General features: G+C 43.9%; 1 protein-coding gene across 1 annotated transcript in view; it reads left to right on the forward strand.

Moving 5' to 3' along the window:
- Positions 1–16,702, forward strand: part of MUC12 (mucin 12, cell surface associated) — a gene marked incomplete at its 5' end in the record, with an annotated part of 144,962 nt that overhangs the window by 113,852 nt on the left and 14,408 nt on the right. Inside the window, 2 exons of the mRNA XM_085637118.1 lie at positions 8,765–8,824; positions 15,393–15,555. Of these exons, the coding sequence (XP_085493244.1) occupies positions 8,765–8,824; positions 15,393–15,555 (223 nt within the window). The remainder of the gene's footprint in view (positions 1–8,764; positions 8,825–15,392; positions 15,556–16,702) is intronic.

The following is a 16,702-nucleotide window of genomic DNA, read 5'->3' on the forward strand; positions in this document are numbered from 1 at the left end:
GGATACTGATATGTTTGACCGTATCGAAGGCTGATGATAGGTCTAGAAGGATTAGGAGGCAGGATTCGTTTTGATCTGGTATTCTGAGTGCGTCATCGACGATGTGGGTCATGGCCAATTCCGTGCTGTGATTCTGCCTGAAGCCTGTTTGGAATTGGTCAATGAGGTGGAATTGGGATATATGGTTGCATACTTGGGAGTGGGCGCACTTCTCTAGTTGGTTTGCTAGTGTAGGAATAGTGGATATTGGATGGTAGTTATCTGGAATTGTGTGGTCAGCATTGGGTTTTTTAAGAATAGGGGTTACCTGTCCTTCTTTTAAGCAGCTTGGAAGGGTTCCTTGTGATAGAGATGCATGCACTATCTTTTTCCAGATGGGTATAAGAGCAGTTTTGATCTCACTGAAGATGTTGGCTGGAAGGGGATCACAAAAGTGGTTTGACGGTTTGAGTGTTGTTATTAACTTGAGGATGTCATAAAGTGTTCCAGGATGCATTGTTTTTGAGGGTAAGATCATGCTGGATAGGTGTTTGTGCCGATTGTGGCTCGATGGGGTTAGGTGGGGGCGACAATGAGAGTAGTTCATTTGCTGTAAGGAGCTGTTTTTCATTCATTTAGGATTTTTCTTAGAAATGGGCGGCAAAAGTGTTGCAATTGGGTTGCGGGTTGGGGCCTTCAGAGGAGTCTGTGTGATGTTGAGCGGACTGAAGTTTAATAATTTCGAATTGTTTTCTTGGTCTATTTCTAGCTTGTTTAGTTGATCTTCGAAGAAGTTAGCTTTGGCGATTCTGATGTGTTTGTTGTAATTCCTTCTTTTTCATCTTAGTTGTTTAAGGTGCTCTAGGGATGGTGCGGCTCTCCAGGTCCTTTCCGCTAGTCTCAGTTTGCAGTGTTGATCATTTAGGTTCCCAATGTACCAAGGTTTGGAGTCTTTACAGGAGGGCCTTTTAAGTTGAAGGGGGGCCACTGTGTCGAGAATGTTCGTCATCGAGTTGTTGTAGTGGGTTGTGAGATCATGTACATCTGTGAGGTCCGCTGGTGGCGATAGAAAATTGCTGGTGAGGGATGTTAGGTCATTTCGGTTAATGTTGCAAGTATTTCTTTTCCAATGTTTGGGGTTCTTAAGTTGGAGTTTATGAGTCTTTGTTGGTTCAGTGATGAGGAAGGAGATGCTGTGGTGGTCCGTCCAGTCACAAGGGATGATTGATTTAAGTATGATGGAGTTTTGCCTGGAAATGTGCAGATCCATTGTTGCACCCAGTATGTGCATTGGGCTATCGCAGAATTGGACAAGTCTGAGGTCAGTTAGGAAAGTTTTTAGGCTGTTAACCGTGGGCTCGATATGATCATTCCTGTGGAGATTAAAGTCCCCGAGGAAGATTTGGGGGCAGTGTTGCCCCATGTTGGAATGGCTCATGCATGCTTAACTCATCATTCAGTGAAGAGACTCATTTATTGATGCATTTATTATTTATTTAACATATTTCTATTGTGCATGGTCACCGGAGGCATAGATTAGCTTTACAGATTAACAATAAAAGCACGAGGTGTTACATGGAACTGGTGATTTGGTAAAGCAATTACTGCGACATGAGTTTAATAGAAACAGGTCCTGATAAGAGTAGATGAGGGAGGTGAGTGCGAAGATAAGAAGAGAGTGGGGAAGACATGAGGAGGGTGTAGCATTTGTGGTAGGAGGGAGTTAGCTGAAGTGGGGCGAAGTAGGAGGTGAAGACTGGTTCAGGGCATGGGAAGGGGTGAAGATTACAAGTTTATCATACTAATCAGTTCTGACAGAGAGGTGGGGTTCGGATTCATCCTGCATGACTGTGTTGGAATTATTGGGTGAGGTATAGCTTGAACAGGTGAGTCTTTAACAGGCATTGAAGCAAAAGGAGTATTGGAATTTCAGTAAGTCAAGGAGTTCCAGAAGGTAGAGTCTGCTCAGGAGAAGGAATTTTGTAGGGCCTAGGGGGTTTGGAGTGAACTTTTTTCCAAGAGCCGTTTTCTCTATTTCTCAAGTTCCTCGAACCACCTGATGTCTTTGAAGGTTGGTCAAGTAAGAGGAAGCTTTTTCATGGATTGCTTTGAAGGCTGAGCATCATAGTTTGAAGTTTATTTTGGCCTCAATAAGGATCCAGTGTAGATCCACAAGTATTGGTGAGATGTGATCGAATGTCTTGGTTGAAGGGACTAGCCTAGCTGCTTTTAGAGGGGAGAGGGAAGTTTGTGAAACGCCTGCTAGGACTGCATTGCCAAAGTCTAGTTGAGAGAGCATCAGAGAACGCAAAGCCGTTTTCAAGTGATCCTGTAGCAGGATTTATTTTAGTTTCTTTGACACTAAGAGTTGACAATTGACACTTTTAGCAAAGTTGTTAATGGGTTGGACCATGGTTAAGGAAGAATCTAGCGTTATTCCCAGTGAGCAGCCCAATGGTGACAACATGGAAGTAAAATCTAGTAGAATGAGCCTCATTAGCTTTTAAGGCAAATTTATTGTTTAAGTTAAGTTATAAGACAAACATATAACTTAAGTTATTGGACACATTTATTGGCTTTGGCAGCATTTGTTTATTAATGTGTTTGTAAATAAAGTAGTCTCAAAACTACTTTTTTACAATGTTGACCTGGCACTTCCATTTGTTTTTTTCTCAAACAAATGCTACTTATGCATCCTGTGATGGAAATGAAGAGTAATATACGCTAATCAGTGGAGGAAAGAAACTGCGACAGAGAGCCGGACCTGAAGTCATGCAATTGAATGGTCTGCAATAAAATTGCTGCATTATTTCAAATTAATGTACTCCAAAGTCCAGTACCACAAAGGATATTTTAAATAACTTTCTAGCTACAACAGAAACATTAAAAAGATCTAATATCAATGTACACATATTTTTAACAGATAATATTAGTTTATAATGACTATTTCACTCCCTAAAATTATTTTTTTCTTATTGTCTGAAAATAAGGAGGAGATTACTAACACTTGATGACGTCCACAAACTTTATTGCTATTCTGAAAATGTCATTGTATTAACTTAGGTACTAAATAGTAACTTACCAGGAGACAAAATGGCTTTCAAATCTAAATACCAAAGGACAATAAACAACACTGTTTTTCTGTATGGTAGACGCTATCAGTCGTTCTTTGACATGGTTTAGACCTATTTGGGCATTCTCAAATCCAGACAGTGTAAAAATGGTCAAAGCAGGTACAAGACATCATTGTCGGTACAAGTCTAACCTTCTTCACAGACAATTGGAAATAACAGTCCTGGAACGTGCCACACTGTCATCCTTTGCTTGCTTACAGTCGGGCGGGGCGTTGGTGGACAACAGAAGTTAGAGGTCCTAAGATATAAGTGTGGGGGAGCGAAGGTGGCAGTGCTATCTTTAGAGCGTGGGGCTAGTCTGAAGTGTAGGGGATAACAGAGGGGACAAGAGAGGGTGAGAGAGAGAGCAGGAAGGAGAGGTAACAGGCTATGGCTGTTCTTCAGCAGCCCCTAAGTCGATGGGTTCAGTTGGAGCCAGGTGTCCCCAATCTTCACACTCAAAGCACTGAGGCCTCAACTAAGGTATTGCTCTTTTCCCTATAGTTTACTCAACTTGCACGTTGTCTAGACAGATTCTTCCTCTCATTTCTTTAGGTACTGGAAAATGCTTGCTTATTTATTTATTTCTGGGCTAGTATAGAGATTTATTTGCAGTGATGGGCTCAGTGACCTCTATGAGAGAAACTCAGGAATAAGAAGTAGCTAAGCCCACAACTGCCTTTAGAGTGGAACTTGAATGATGTTGCACCCAATTAAGGTCTGCAGCAACCAATCCACCGAAGCTTTGGCGCTGTAATACAGCTCCCAAAACAGCTCATTTGGCTTTCATGGAAGCCCACAGAATTGTTGTTGGTATCATTTCATTATATCACATTCTTTCCAATATTATGTCTTTATTTCTAGCAAAGTGATGGTTCCATCAGGATTGGCCAGCTGTAGACCTTTTGCGCGTCTTCATTCTTTAGATTGCAGCAAGTACATAAATGTGATCATCATCTCATATCTCACAGTCTCTTTGCCACATGACCACCGTCTCCCAGTATCCCCTCTCAATATCCCGTCCATGCATAGTCAACGTCGCCAAGGCCCGTTGACAGTCCAAGTCTCTCTTAGACATTCGACCATAGCCTCTTCGTTTTTCCTCTAGTTATCCAAGTCCATTGATAGTCGAAGTCCCCCTTATACAACAGACCACTGTCTCGTCTCTTAGTCTTTTAGCATAATTCATAATATCCACTGACAGCCAAAGACCTTCTCTCTCTCTATATGCTTGGTGTGGGCTACAGTTGCCATGTAAACATAAAAGGGCTAATCAGGACACAGTCTTGCCAGATTGTTGGCTCTAACACCCATGCCTCATTTTCTTACTTGACTTCTCTCACACACCTCATGTTCCCACTTGCCAATAAACATGGAAGGACTACGTGAGATACGTAGTTAGAGATCCACTGCTCCATGAGGACTGACTAATCGACCTTCCTTTATAGGAGCCAAGTGCCTGCTTCAGGGGATAACTGAGTCCTCCACTAGCGCTCCATATCATCCTATGACTATATGAGAGATGACAGGTGAGAACCCACCTCTGGCTTAGTACAGAGATCAGGAGATTGATCAGACAGCAAGCATAAACACAATTGTAGTCTCTGTGGTAGACATTTGTATTTGGCGTGAGGCAGCAGTAGGCAGCTTGAAATTTCTGGCCGGTCGATTGGCAACCCAGGTGGTGGAAACACAATGAATTGGGAGGCGACCATTGGCTCAGTAAGTTTGTCATGGGCAACACTGCGGTAAAGGAGCAGTTTGTCTTTGAGGTTTCTCGAGCTTTCCTCTAAATCCATGCAGTCTCTCCTGCTCTTTCCAGTTATTCCAGGTATTGCTGACCAATAACCCATTTTCTGTTTTGTTTACGTCAACATATGTTTCACTCTCAATGGAAATGAAGAGGCCATGAAGCATTTTCAAGACTCATATTTTGGGTCGGATCAAACTTTACTGCCATTTAATCTCATGGCATTGTGTATTAAAATTGTGTTTAGATTCGACAATGAGATCTTAATGTCCAATGTGCTTTTTTCGGCGAGTAGCACACTACTCCGGAACACATAAAGGATTAGTGGTGAATTAGTATAGCGAAATATGAAAGTAATTTGAGTGTCTGATATGTCAGTCAGTTATTTGGATTGAGAAGGATAGTGGAGGGATAGAAGAGGGAAAAGGTTTGCATTTATAAAGCGCTTGCTACCCCTGATGAGGTGTTGAATCGCTTTTTTGGCGACTAGCACGCTACTCCGAAACACATGCATAGCTGCCAAGGTTTCAGATTGCTATGTGTGACATTTTCAAAAAGAGGGAAACATGAATATTAGAAATTACACCCATTTGAAGAACGAGAAACCCTAAGATCTTGAAACTGGTGCAAAGCAACTGATCTTTGCAAACTGCATTGTAACCCTCTGCGCTACTTTTTGGTGAGTCAAAATCTGCTACTAGACAAGTAACTCTCCAGCAGGAGCTTTTACACCCATAAGTTATGTCTAAGCACAGCACCCTCCCTCAGCTCAGCAGGCGCGGCTGAACCACAAGTAACTAAAGGATCTCTGTGGCAAAAGCATTAACCCGCTGAGCTATCTACATAAAATACAGTTCGGTGATGTCAAATTACACCTTCTCAGTTGCAGACATGTTCACCCTCTGCACAGGCAGGAGCATTTCGCTCTGCACCTGTAGTGCATTATAGAAAGATCAGAGCTGGCAAGATGTAATCTGAAACCAGTTCTGCTCAGTGAAGGCACACTGTGTCCTTCCATAAAGATAATGCAATGGGACTCCATGCTTTCCACGGCCTGCAATTTCCATCCTAGATTTATGGCTTCCGCTTCACGCCCCCTGATAAATTCAAACCTATACAAAATAAAAACGTGCGAGACGCAATTTAGATTGTGTGTTTTTGCTTTCAGTAATGAATTAAATTAGACTCCGCACACTTAGGGGCAGATTTGCAAGCCCCTTGAGCCACTTTTGGGTCACTTTTCCCATGTTAAAAGTGACGCAAAAGTGGCGCATAAGTTTAGATGTTATGTCTGAAATCACGCCGCACCGAAAACAACTACACCCATTATGCAAGAAGCCATAGCTTTGCGCTGGCAACACAGCCATCAGCCACAATTCGAATCCTTGCCACGCTGAATCATTTTGATAGTGAATTCCCAAATCAGAGAGCAATTTTGCCTGCCACCCGAAGAATACAAGGTTTTGTTCGTAAGGCTGCCTCTGATTGTTGGTTGTGTTGAGTGAATTAGGTACATTTTAAAACCCGGCTCTCGGCAGGTATGTTCATGGCGCATAAATGAAATAGCGTAGCAATTACATTACCTAAGACAGTAATGTCAGTGGAAGTCTCTCAGAGCGAGGCGCGGTACCATCGACCAGCTCATGAGAGTATGCAGGCCCCAAACTCGACTGCAGCATCCGCGGTCCGGACTCGACTCACGCAGCATCAACAGAGGCTGCAGGCACCACTTAACCCTCTTGTCCAGCCCTGCAGCGACCGCGGTCCAGCTCCGTTCGGGATGCAAGCGGCTTCTTGATTAGAGGGCAGTGTAGCGTGGCAGGCCTCGGCCTCAGTTAATTAGGGACTACTAATTAAAGGACACGTGAAACTGGTATGCGTTACTGGGCCGCTCAAAAGACCACGTGCGGTCTTGCCCACGTTTATTTATCCCCACGGGACGAGCCCGCCCCGAGGGGTGTGTGGATTCGTGTATTAGCTCAACATTGTATAAGAGAGCCCGGGTGGCTCTCTACAGGCAGCACAACAGAGGAGCGAGCATTTAAACTATTTGGTAACTGCCCCCTTCACAACGGTCCCTATCTTATTAGGCCTGTCTCGATGCTGGTCGCGAATGTGCTCACAATTGTTGCAATCTCCTTGACATGCGTCACGTGAATCAGGAAGCCCAGCGCAGCTAAGCCAGCCCCCCACGCCTGCAGCAGGCAGTCTCTGTTAATCACATGACTCTGCGGCTGCCTGTCGCGCTGCTTTTATTGTGCTAATTAAAACGTTCTGGCTTGTCGATAGCTTCAGGAGGCGCTAGCAGAAATACGTGACTTCGCATTTAGTGGGGAATTAGTATAGTGAAATATGAAATTATTTGAGTTGTGGACATGTTAGCCTGTTATTTGGATTGTAAAGGATAGTGGAGGGATAGAGGAGGGAAGGATTTTGAATAAAAAAAATTTTTTTTTGGGGGGGATCTCATAGCAGTAGAAGGAGGTTTGGGATGAGTAGAAGGGAGGTGGAGGGGGAAGAGTCAGAGGGAAGGGTTTAGAAAGGCTTGTTTGGGAGATCGGAAAAGTAAAAAGAGGTATGAGATGATACAATGAGGGGTAGAGTAGGGTTATTTTGGGGATCATAGTAGTGGTATGGGGTTTGGGATGAATGAGAGAGTGGAGGTAGAGGATATATTGATAGAGGTACAGGGTGAGAAATAGGGTAGTGCATTGGAAAGAGTAGCCGAATGAGGCTTGAGATGAGGCAGAGAGTTGAGGCAGAGGATATATTGAGAGCGGATCTTACTTTGAGTTCCTTTGTGATGTTATGGGAGCTTTCCCAACCACCACTGTGTTGGAAAGGCGAATCTCTGCTGTGCAGTTATGACAAGAAGCAGGCAATCGAGAGCCGCATCAGTAGCTCCAACTCAAGTCCCACTCAGCTGCTGGTTTCGCGCCATTCCACCCCTCTGATACATACCACACTCCTAAAACCAGCCACACCAGCCTTCCAGCTCCTCTTTCCGTGCTCACATTAGCACATCCATGCACACACACAACACACTTTAATCAACATACTTTGGGACATTAACTTAAACTTTGGCAAGAACGCTAGGTCTGAACAAAAATGTAACTGAACGACCACAAACATTTGCAATTCTCTCATTTTCATAGAAAGCTGAAATTCATGAAATTTCCTGACCATTTTACCTTATTTTGCACAACTTCTTTTCCACGACCTTGAATCTTGAATAAAAACATTTATAACATAACGATGGGAAACCAGTTTCCACAGAAAATAACTCACCAAGAGACAATCACTCAGCACTCAGCTTAAAAAAAGTGACGCAAGCTACCGTCAAACCACATTTGATACAAAAGCACAATTTTGAGAACGTTTGGTTGAATTCCACAAAATCTGTCAAGAAATAGTTATGAGATTTCGCACCCCTAAATCTTCTTGATCTCGCTCAACCCTAATCTGACCACTCAGCTCTGAACACGTAATCCACACGGACCAGCATATTTGAAAATGTTAAATTAAATAAAATCCCTTTTTGCCTCTACCTCAATGAGCTGTCCCTCCCCATTTCCAAAAGGAAGCATTCCTCTCTTTCACTACCAGCTTTGCTCTACTAAACCCCAACGATCGCTCAGTTTACACTCTACAGATTACATCCTGCCAAAGATACTATGTAATATTATTGTTCAATATTAAACATTAGTGTGAAAAATATTGTGCGGCTAAATAAATAAATAATCATACCTTGAAGTCATCATTGTTTTCAAAGCAACTGAACAATACTACCATATATTTGCGAAATATTAGCAAAAAGATGAAAGCTGCGAGCATTATCAAGTATGATCAATATGCAATGTTTACAATCTATTTACAGCAATTTCTGACTAATGCATTTTTTTCTTTCTTTCTTTTTTTTCAGATAGTCTGCAGTTTTTACCAAATGCTACAAGTGTCCAACCAACCACTCTGGTCCTAGCAAGTAAGAGATTACATAAAATAATGACCTAATGATCCTTGTTTAACAAGACTGGAGGTACTAATGGCAATAAGCGGGTATGTACGGGAACCCGTGCCGCCTCCATCTTTGAAGACAGTGTGCTTAGAAAGCATGCAATGACTTGAGATATTCACTAGAGGCAAAGTTGTAAGGACTGATAGTGAACGGAGGGGTCGTGTTTAGGTGTGTCCTCCATGTTAAATAGCTCAGTGGGTAAATGTACCTCAGCTGACATCAGGATTGGGGATGTGACATTTGCTTCACGAGAAAGTACATGGGACTGCCTTCAAGAAACAAAACCTTACAAAACCTTAGGGAAGAGGTGTGGCGCAGCGGCCAGGGCGGCTGACTCCAGAACCTGGGGGCTCGCGGTTCGATACCCGTTGCCGTCAGCAGATCAGTCCAGCACCATGTGACTATGGGCAATAGCTTGCTTAATCTTCCCGATGGCCCCCAGTTCCTTGACACCCTCGGGTAATTGTTTGCGCTTTACAAATGTTATGTTACTGGGTATTTGTAAAGCGCGCGGCTACTCCTGAGAGTGTCCCAGCGCTGACTTAACCCTGTTGACAGAACAGTTGGAAGCGGCTACGGGTGCCTCAACTATTGTTGAAACAGACAGGTTTTTAGTTTTCTCCTAAAGCTAAGGAGAACCTGTTCCTGTTCAGGAGAGGCGGCAGGCTATTCCAAAACCTAGCAGCGGTCACCTGAAACTAGCATCCGCCCATACGCGAATGGGCAAACTTTGGCACGATTGACAGCCTCTGAGTAGAGGATCGCAGGGTTCTGATTGGAACATAGGGCTGGATTCTGCTCCTATTGTAGGGGGCTCCGATATTGTAAAAGGCTTTGAAGACCAGTACCAGAGCCTTGAAATTAACCCTTTCTCGCACCGGAGGCCAGTGCAAGGACATCAAAAGAGGAGTCATATGAGTCCTAAGGTCAACCAACAGGACGGCCCTTGCTGCCGCCTTTTGTACCACCTGCAAGCGGTCTAATGGGTAATCAGGGAGGCCTAGATACAGAACATTAGCGTAGTTAAGCCTAGATGTTATCAAGGCGTGGACCACTGTTTTCCTATGTGGGACTGAGAGAAGAGGGAGAAAATTCCTCATCATTTTCAGTAGTCCGAAACAAGTGGCGGCCACAGATTGGACTTGCGACTTCATGGACATGTCCGCATCCATTTTTACCTCAAAAGTTTTTACGGTAGTAACTGGAAAAGCAGGGGGGACATGTCCTGAGGCCACCATTTACGTCATTCCACGCCTGGACTATGGCAGAAACAGATGATTTTGGACTTATCGAAGTTGCATAACAATTGGTTTTGCCAGAACCAGGAGAACACCTTGGACAGGCAGTTGTTAATTTCATCTCCTCTCAACACAACGTTTTTCTTGTAGGTAAACAGCAGCTGTGTATCATCGGCGTAGGATATAAATTTTGCCCCCTAATGCTCTGCCAGGAGTGCCAAGGGAGCCATATATAAATTAAACAAAGTTGGGCTCAGCACCGAACCTTGTGGCACTCCAACCCTCATGGGAGGGATAAGGGCGGTGAAAGTGGGGGACCATATGGTTTGCTGGCGGCTTTCCAAGAAGGAGGCGAACCACTTGAGGACCGTGCCCCGATGCCACAGTCCTGGAGTCTGTGTAGAAGACGATCGTGGGGCATGGTATCAAAAGCCACCAAGAGGTCCAACAGTATCAGTACCGCTTTTTCACCGCCGTCGAGAGTGGTTTTAATGGTGTCTGATACTTCCAATAACGCAGTCTCCGTACTAAAATTAGCTCTGAACCCAGATTGACTGGGGTGCAATACATGGGTTGCCTCTATAAAATCAGTGAACACAATGTTCACATACTTCTCCAAAGCCTTGGAGAAGTATGACAGCAATGTTATTAGCCAGTAGTTGCTGGCTATAGAGGGATCAGCCAAAGGCTTTTTGAGAAGTGGTAAGATTTGTCCGTGTTTCCAACACTCTGGCATCAAACCCTCGGATAAAGAAAGATTCAGGACCAGGTTAACTGCTGGATTGATTACTTCCGCAATAGAGGCCAGCACTTTGGCCGGGCAAGGATCCAAGGGGGAGCCATATTTCAGTGCTTGCATTATTTTGAAGGACATAGTCAGGGGAATAGGGAGGAACTCCAAGAGAGTCTCATCTAGATTTGAGTAAGCGGGGGAGGGGTGTAACTGAAATGCAGTTGCTGGCTTGAGGCACAGTCCCAAATGCGTCCTGGATAGTTTAAATTTTATTATAAAAGTATTGCGCCATGTGGCTTGTCCATTCATCTGTAGGGGTGAAAGGGTGCTTAATTATGTTCGGGGAGGAGAAGGCCTTGACAATTTTGAACAATTCCAGGCTTCTGTTCCCAGCTTGTTCAATTTTTGAGGCCAGAAAGGATTTTTTTCCTTCTCGAACTTTAGCATAGTGGGCTTTCAAGGCCAGTTTGTGAGTAGTTTTCTTTATGGGATCAAAGTTCTTTCTCCATAGACTTTCCAGGCATTTGCACACACTTTTACTTTTCCTTAGAGCTTCGGTGAACCAAGGAGCAGAGGCACGGCCCGATTTAACTGCCTGCGTTCTTGGTAGAGCCAGTTGCATAGCCCACTGCAGGAGCCAGCCTTCAAGTGAGCGGACGTCCTCCTCTAAATGGCCACTAAAGGGAACAGGGTGCTGCCTCAGTATGGCGGCTAACGCCTCCGGTGTAAACTGTGCATAGGACCCGAAACAGCTGGCCCTTGGTTTGCCCTGAGATGAAGGTCTACCTGATTCCTTACATATTCGAAGGGTGAGCAGAAAATGATCAGACCAGATAATAGGGACGGGTGAGTCTATTGCAATCTTAGATGACGAGAAAATCTGGTCCAACGTATGGCCATTTTCGTGAGTAGGGAGCGAAACATAGAGTTAGGTTCAGGATGCTGAGGCATGCACATAGCTTCATGGACTCATGATCTGCCACTTGATCCATGTGTTTGTTGAAATCCTCGAGAACCACGTAATGGTTATATTTGGCAGCGATGGGGGAAAAGCTGGGTCCAAGCGACTCCAAAAACCGGCCGGCCAGCCCCGGTGGTCGGTAAACTACTGAGCCGGCAATCGTTTGCTGAGCAGACACAGTTAGACGGAAACCAAGTCTCTCCGCCCCCTCAATCTCTGCCATAGGTAGAGGTAGGCAAAAGATAGAGTTTTAATAAATAATGGCCACCCCCCACCCCTCCCGCTTGCCCTATCCTTCCTTAATTATCAAATAACCTGAGGGAATAGCATTCCCGATAATTGTGTTGGTTCCCTCACTAAACCAGGTCTCAGTAATAAACATAATATCTGGCTTTGTGTCAGTGAGGAGGTCAAAAATTGTAGCTCGTGATTTTTTTTATAGATCTCGCATTGAGAAAAGCTGCCTTCAAATTGCCTTCTATCGTCACAATCCAAGGGTGGGGAATACGCGCCTCGTAACCTACTGCTCTTGTAGCGAGATCATCATCGTAATGGGGGTGAGCACTCCAATTAAAGTTTCCACAAGAGAGATGGTTTTTGTCCACAGATAAGGTAAAGTAGGAGCTACAGCTCCACCCTCCCCCTATCCAGGGCTAATAAAATCTCTCTACTATAATTCAAGTTTAACTTTTGGGAGACAACTTTACCTGGTGGGCAACAGGCAGCGTATCGGTCGCGCGTTCGGCTGGACATTTATATGACAAGCAATAAGCACTGAAGGCATAGCATAGTTCATAGTACTGATAACTCAGTTAAGTACCTGTTTTGTCATAAGCCCTGTCCCCAGCAAGCATGCATAAAACATATTATTTACATCCAATCCAATGCAATGTAAGGTGGATTTGTAGAGCAGTGGGGGAGGTGGATATTTCACTCGTAAAAAAACAATGAAATTCACCCGTTATAGTTAGTTCAGATAACTATAACTCGCGCAGCCGCCACTCTATCACAAGGATGATGTCATCAGTGATGTCATGAGTGATGCCACTGACCATGTCATGAGTGATGTAATATGTGACGTCATCAGCAGTGGATTGCGGTCGCGCGAGTTATAGTTATCTGAACTAACTATAACGGGGGAATTTCATTGGTTTTTTACGAGTGAAATATCCACCTAACTATAACATGTGTGAAACCTATGGTTTTTTAAGTGAATATATATATATATATATATATATATATATATATATATATATATATATTGGCGAGCGTGAACAAGCCGTATTGGTGAAACGCGTCGTTCTTGCACTTGGATATTAAATTTTTGCATGCAGCTTCAGAGTCCGAGTCTATTTTCGTGATTACGAGAGTGGTGGTTTTCAAATAATAGGAATTCCGGTTTCCTGGCTCGGACCGCCCGTGACAGAAGGATCCCTTTACCGGTACTAGTGGCTTCATATATATATATATATATATTCACTGAAAAAACCATAGGTTTCACACATGTTATAGTTAGCGGAAATTTTACTGATAAAAAACCTGTGAAATTGCCCCGTTATAGTTAGTGCTGGCAACTATAACTCACGCGACCGCAATCCTCTGCTGATGCTAATACTGTATTTAGACATTTATTTGCCCATGTCTTCTTCCATACATTTTTAGCTATACATATATTACAAATATTTTTTTTTCATAAAGACACATATGTCATCAGCAGAAGATTGCGGTCGCGTGAGTTATAGTTGCCAGCACTAACTATAACGGGGCAATTTCACAGGTTTTTTTATCAGTAAAATTTCCGCTAACTATAACATGTGTGAAACCTATGGTTTTTTCAGTGAATTTGCAAGGTTTTTTAAATGCTAATTCCTAACTATAACGTGTGTGAAACCTATGGTTTTTTCAGTGAATTTGTACGGTTTTTTAAATGCTAAGTTACTTTACGCCATTCGAGGCGTGCGCGCCCACTTAACGCAGTTCGTTCCGTGCACGGTTTTTATCAACTTTAATAAGCCCTGTACATTTGGTGGCCTTCGGCCACCAAAAGCACAGGGGGTGGGGTCAATGTGGATAGTGTTTTTTTTATTTCGATTTTATAATTTCATATTGCCAAAATTTAGTTTTTTTTACCTATTAATAAGCCCTGTACATTTGGTGGCCTTCGGCCACCAAAAGCACAGGGGGTGGGGTAAGTGTGGATAGTGTTTTTTTTATTTTTATTTTTTTACCGTACGCTTACGGTAAGCGTACGGTAAGCGTACGGTAAGCGTACTCGGCGAAATTGCCGAAAAAAAATAAAACCGTTTTTGCTCTTGGGGGATGTTTGGGGACTCCCTCAACATGACTATGTGGGAGGGAGTTGTCAAAACAGCCCCGTAACATGTTTTTGGCCATCATGTTTGATAAACAACACTCAGTGCGAGAGACAAAATGGCGGACGCCGCTTCCTGGTTTCGGCCGATTCGAATGTTTACTAAGATCTAAGAGCCAATCAGAATCGCGCTCGCGCACGCCACCGTACGCTTACGGTAAGCGTACGGTAAGCGTACCGTAAGCGGGCTCAGATATATATATTGATTTAAAGGCTATTTTCTCAGAATCTACTGAACAGATTTACACCAAACCTACAAAAGGCACTTCCTTGACCTAGGGACTACCTCTCTGCCAAATTTCTAGTAATTCTGTTCAGCCGTTCGGGCTGTAGCTCGTTCTAAAGGTCCTATGGAAAAATGCATGGGAAAAACGCGTTTTGGGACCCCCCTTTTATCTCAGCCCCCGCTTGACGAATCCCTCCGAGACTTTCAGGGTAGGAGCGGAGCGTAGCGCCTCACCTATTTTGAGAAATTCGCGAGGATTCATCGACCGGCGCCAAAGTTATTCAAAATAGAATGTTGAGGTTTTCCTATGGAAAAGGGGTCCTAACTATAACTACCTACTGGCGACCGCCAGTAGGTAATATATATATATATATATATATATATATATATATATATACTTATTCACTGAAAAAATGTAAGTTTTTTTTAATTCAATTTATTCAATTTTCTAACCATAATGTCCCTGTAACCTTTTTTTCCCCAGTGAATTGCAACTTTCGGTCCCCACTTAACAAATTACCTCGAAAATGTTCGGACAGCAGCTGAAGTGATTGCAAAACTAGTTTTGAAAAGTTTGTGAAGATTCGCCAGGCAGCGCCAAAGTTATTGGCAAAACAAAAAATGCTTTGTCTATGGGAAATAGGTCCTAACTATAACTACCTACTGGCAACAGCCAAATATATCTATATATATATGTAAGTGGCAGGGTTTGGCTGTGCTCTGGAACTGGATCAAATGGGCTGAGCCTTGGCCCTGTTATAGGGGAATGTTGGTTGCATGCAAGCTGACGATGTGAATTTGGGGCCGTTAAGGGAGCTATGGAGCCTGGACAATTGGTCCTTCGGTGATGACCGTAGATGTAGGTTTGGGACCATCATGGCTTCCGAGATTGTGGCTTGGTAAAGGTAATGACATTGAAGCTGTGAATCACTATTGCCCATTGGACCACAGAGCTGCTACAGAGGTGGTTATACCATGACTGAAGTTTTGATTCTTTCCATTTTAGCCTTCTGCAATGCTCGCGTTCCCAAGGGATTTGGAAAGTATTACTACGGATTTAATAGCTCAAGTGGTCTGATCTGCGCATCCAACTGCAGTGGACTCAACCCGTACTACTACAAATGCTACAACGGAGAGTGTTTAATCACAAAACCAGGCCCTGAATGCTTGTAAGTTATACCATAATGTCTTCATAAGAGTGGAGTAAGCACAGTGAAATGTACTCAATCCACAGCATACCTGCACTGGTCATGGATGAGCTCTCTCTCTTGTGTCTACTAGAGTCACGGAGAAACAAGCGATTGCACATGCATGTGGGGTTTTCTGGATATATGACAGTACATCCGGTGCATGCCTTAAAGTGAGACACTTTCCTTCTTGGAACTGTGGAAAATAGCAGGCACCTTCCTCCTTAGTTCTCAGAGTTGACAGAAGCCCTTACAGCTTTGCATTTGCTTCTGAAGGATTGCATGGAGGAGTGAAATCTTATAGTGGGAGAGGTGTGACAGACCAGCAGTCTCTGGGGCATGGGGTTCACGGTTCGATCCCCGGCGGCAGCTCGGCTCAGCATCATGTGATTCTGGGCAAAAGCTCACTCAACCTCCCTGACGGCCCCCCAGCAGGCAGGTACCCTTATGGGTGATAAGTTGGTGCTTTACAAATGTAGAATTATTATTATTATTTTAGGCCAGGACTGGGCGTCTACCCTTCCACGCAGGAGCAGGTTGTGGCACTGAGTAAGTCTCAGGGTTCCAGACCAGGTTCCCTTTCTTCCCCAGATGCGAGACGCAGTATATCAAACAGCCCCCTGATAGCTTTCTACCATTTCACAGAGGATCAAGTTACTGAGAAGAGTAACTCTTAAAGTACCAGCAGTATTATCTCTAGTTACACAGGGGAGCATGTTTGGCACATTGTGGTTATCTATATTTCCCCAGAAGAACATGGTGTGCGACAGAGTAACTCAATCCAGTACTTGTGGGTTGGAGAGGGTGGTGCAGAGGAGTTCTGCAGTCCCATGTTGGTGGGTGTAATGCCAAATAACTCTCCCAGTTCAGTACCGGTTTCTTCTCTTCTCATTGACTGGTTGGGATTAAGGTTTTGAGTCCCGGGTTGGCTACCTTCTCCTCGTCTGCAGGTGGTACAGAACACCTTTAACAACTCCATGCCTTAGAGTGTAGCAGAGATACCCCTCGCAGATCCAAGTTTTTTTCCCTTCCTGCCTGGAGTGTGGTACAAAGTACCTACTTCAGTCCAAGGTTAGGTTTCTTCTCCTTCCAAGTGCCTAAAACACAAACCCTCAAAACATATGAATAC

Source organism: Triturus cristatus, chromosome 12, assembly GCF_964204655.1.
Source record: "Triturus cristatus chromosome 12, aTriCri1.1, whole genome shotgun sequence".
NCBI classification, from domain to species: Eukaryota; Metazoa; Chordata; class Amphibia; order Caudata; family Salamandridae; genus Triturus; species Triturus cristatus.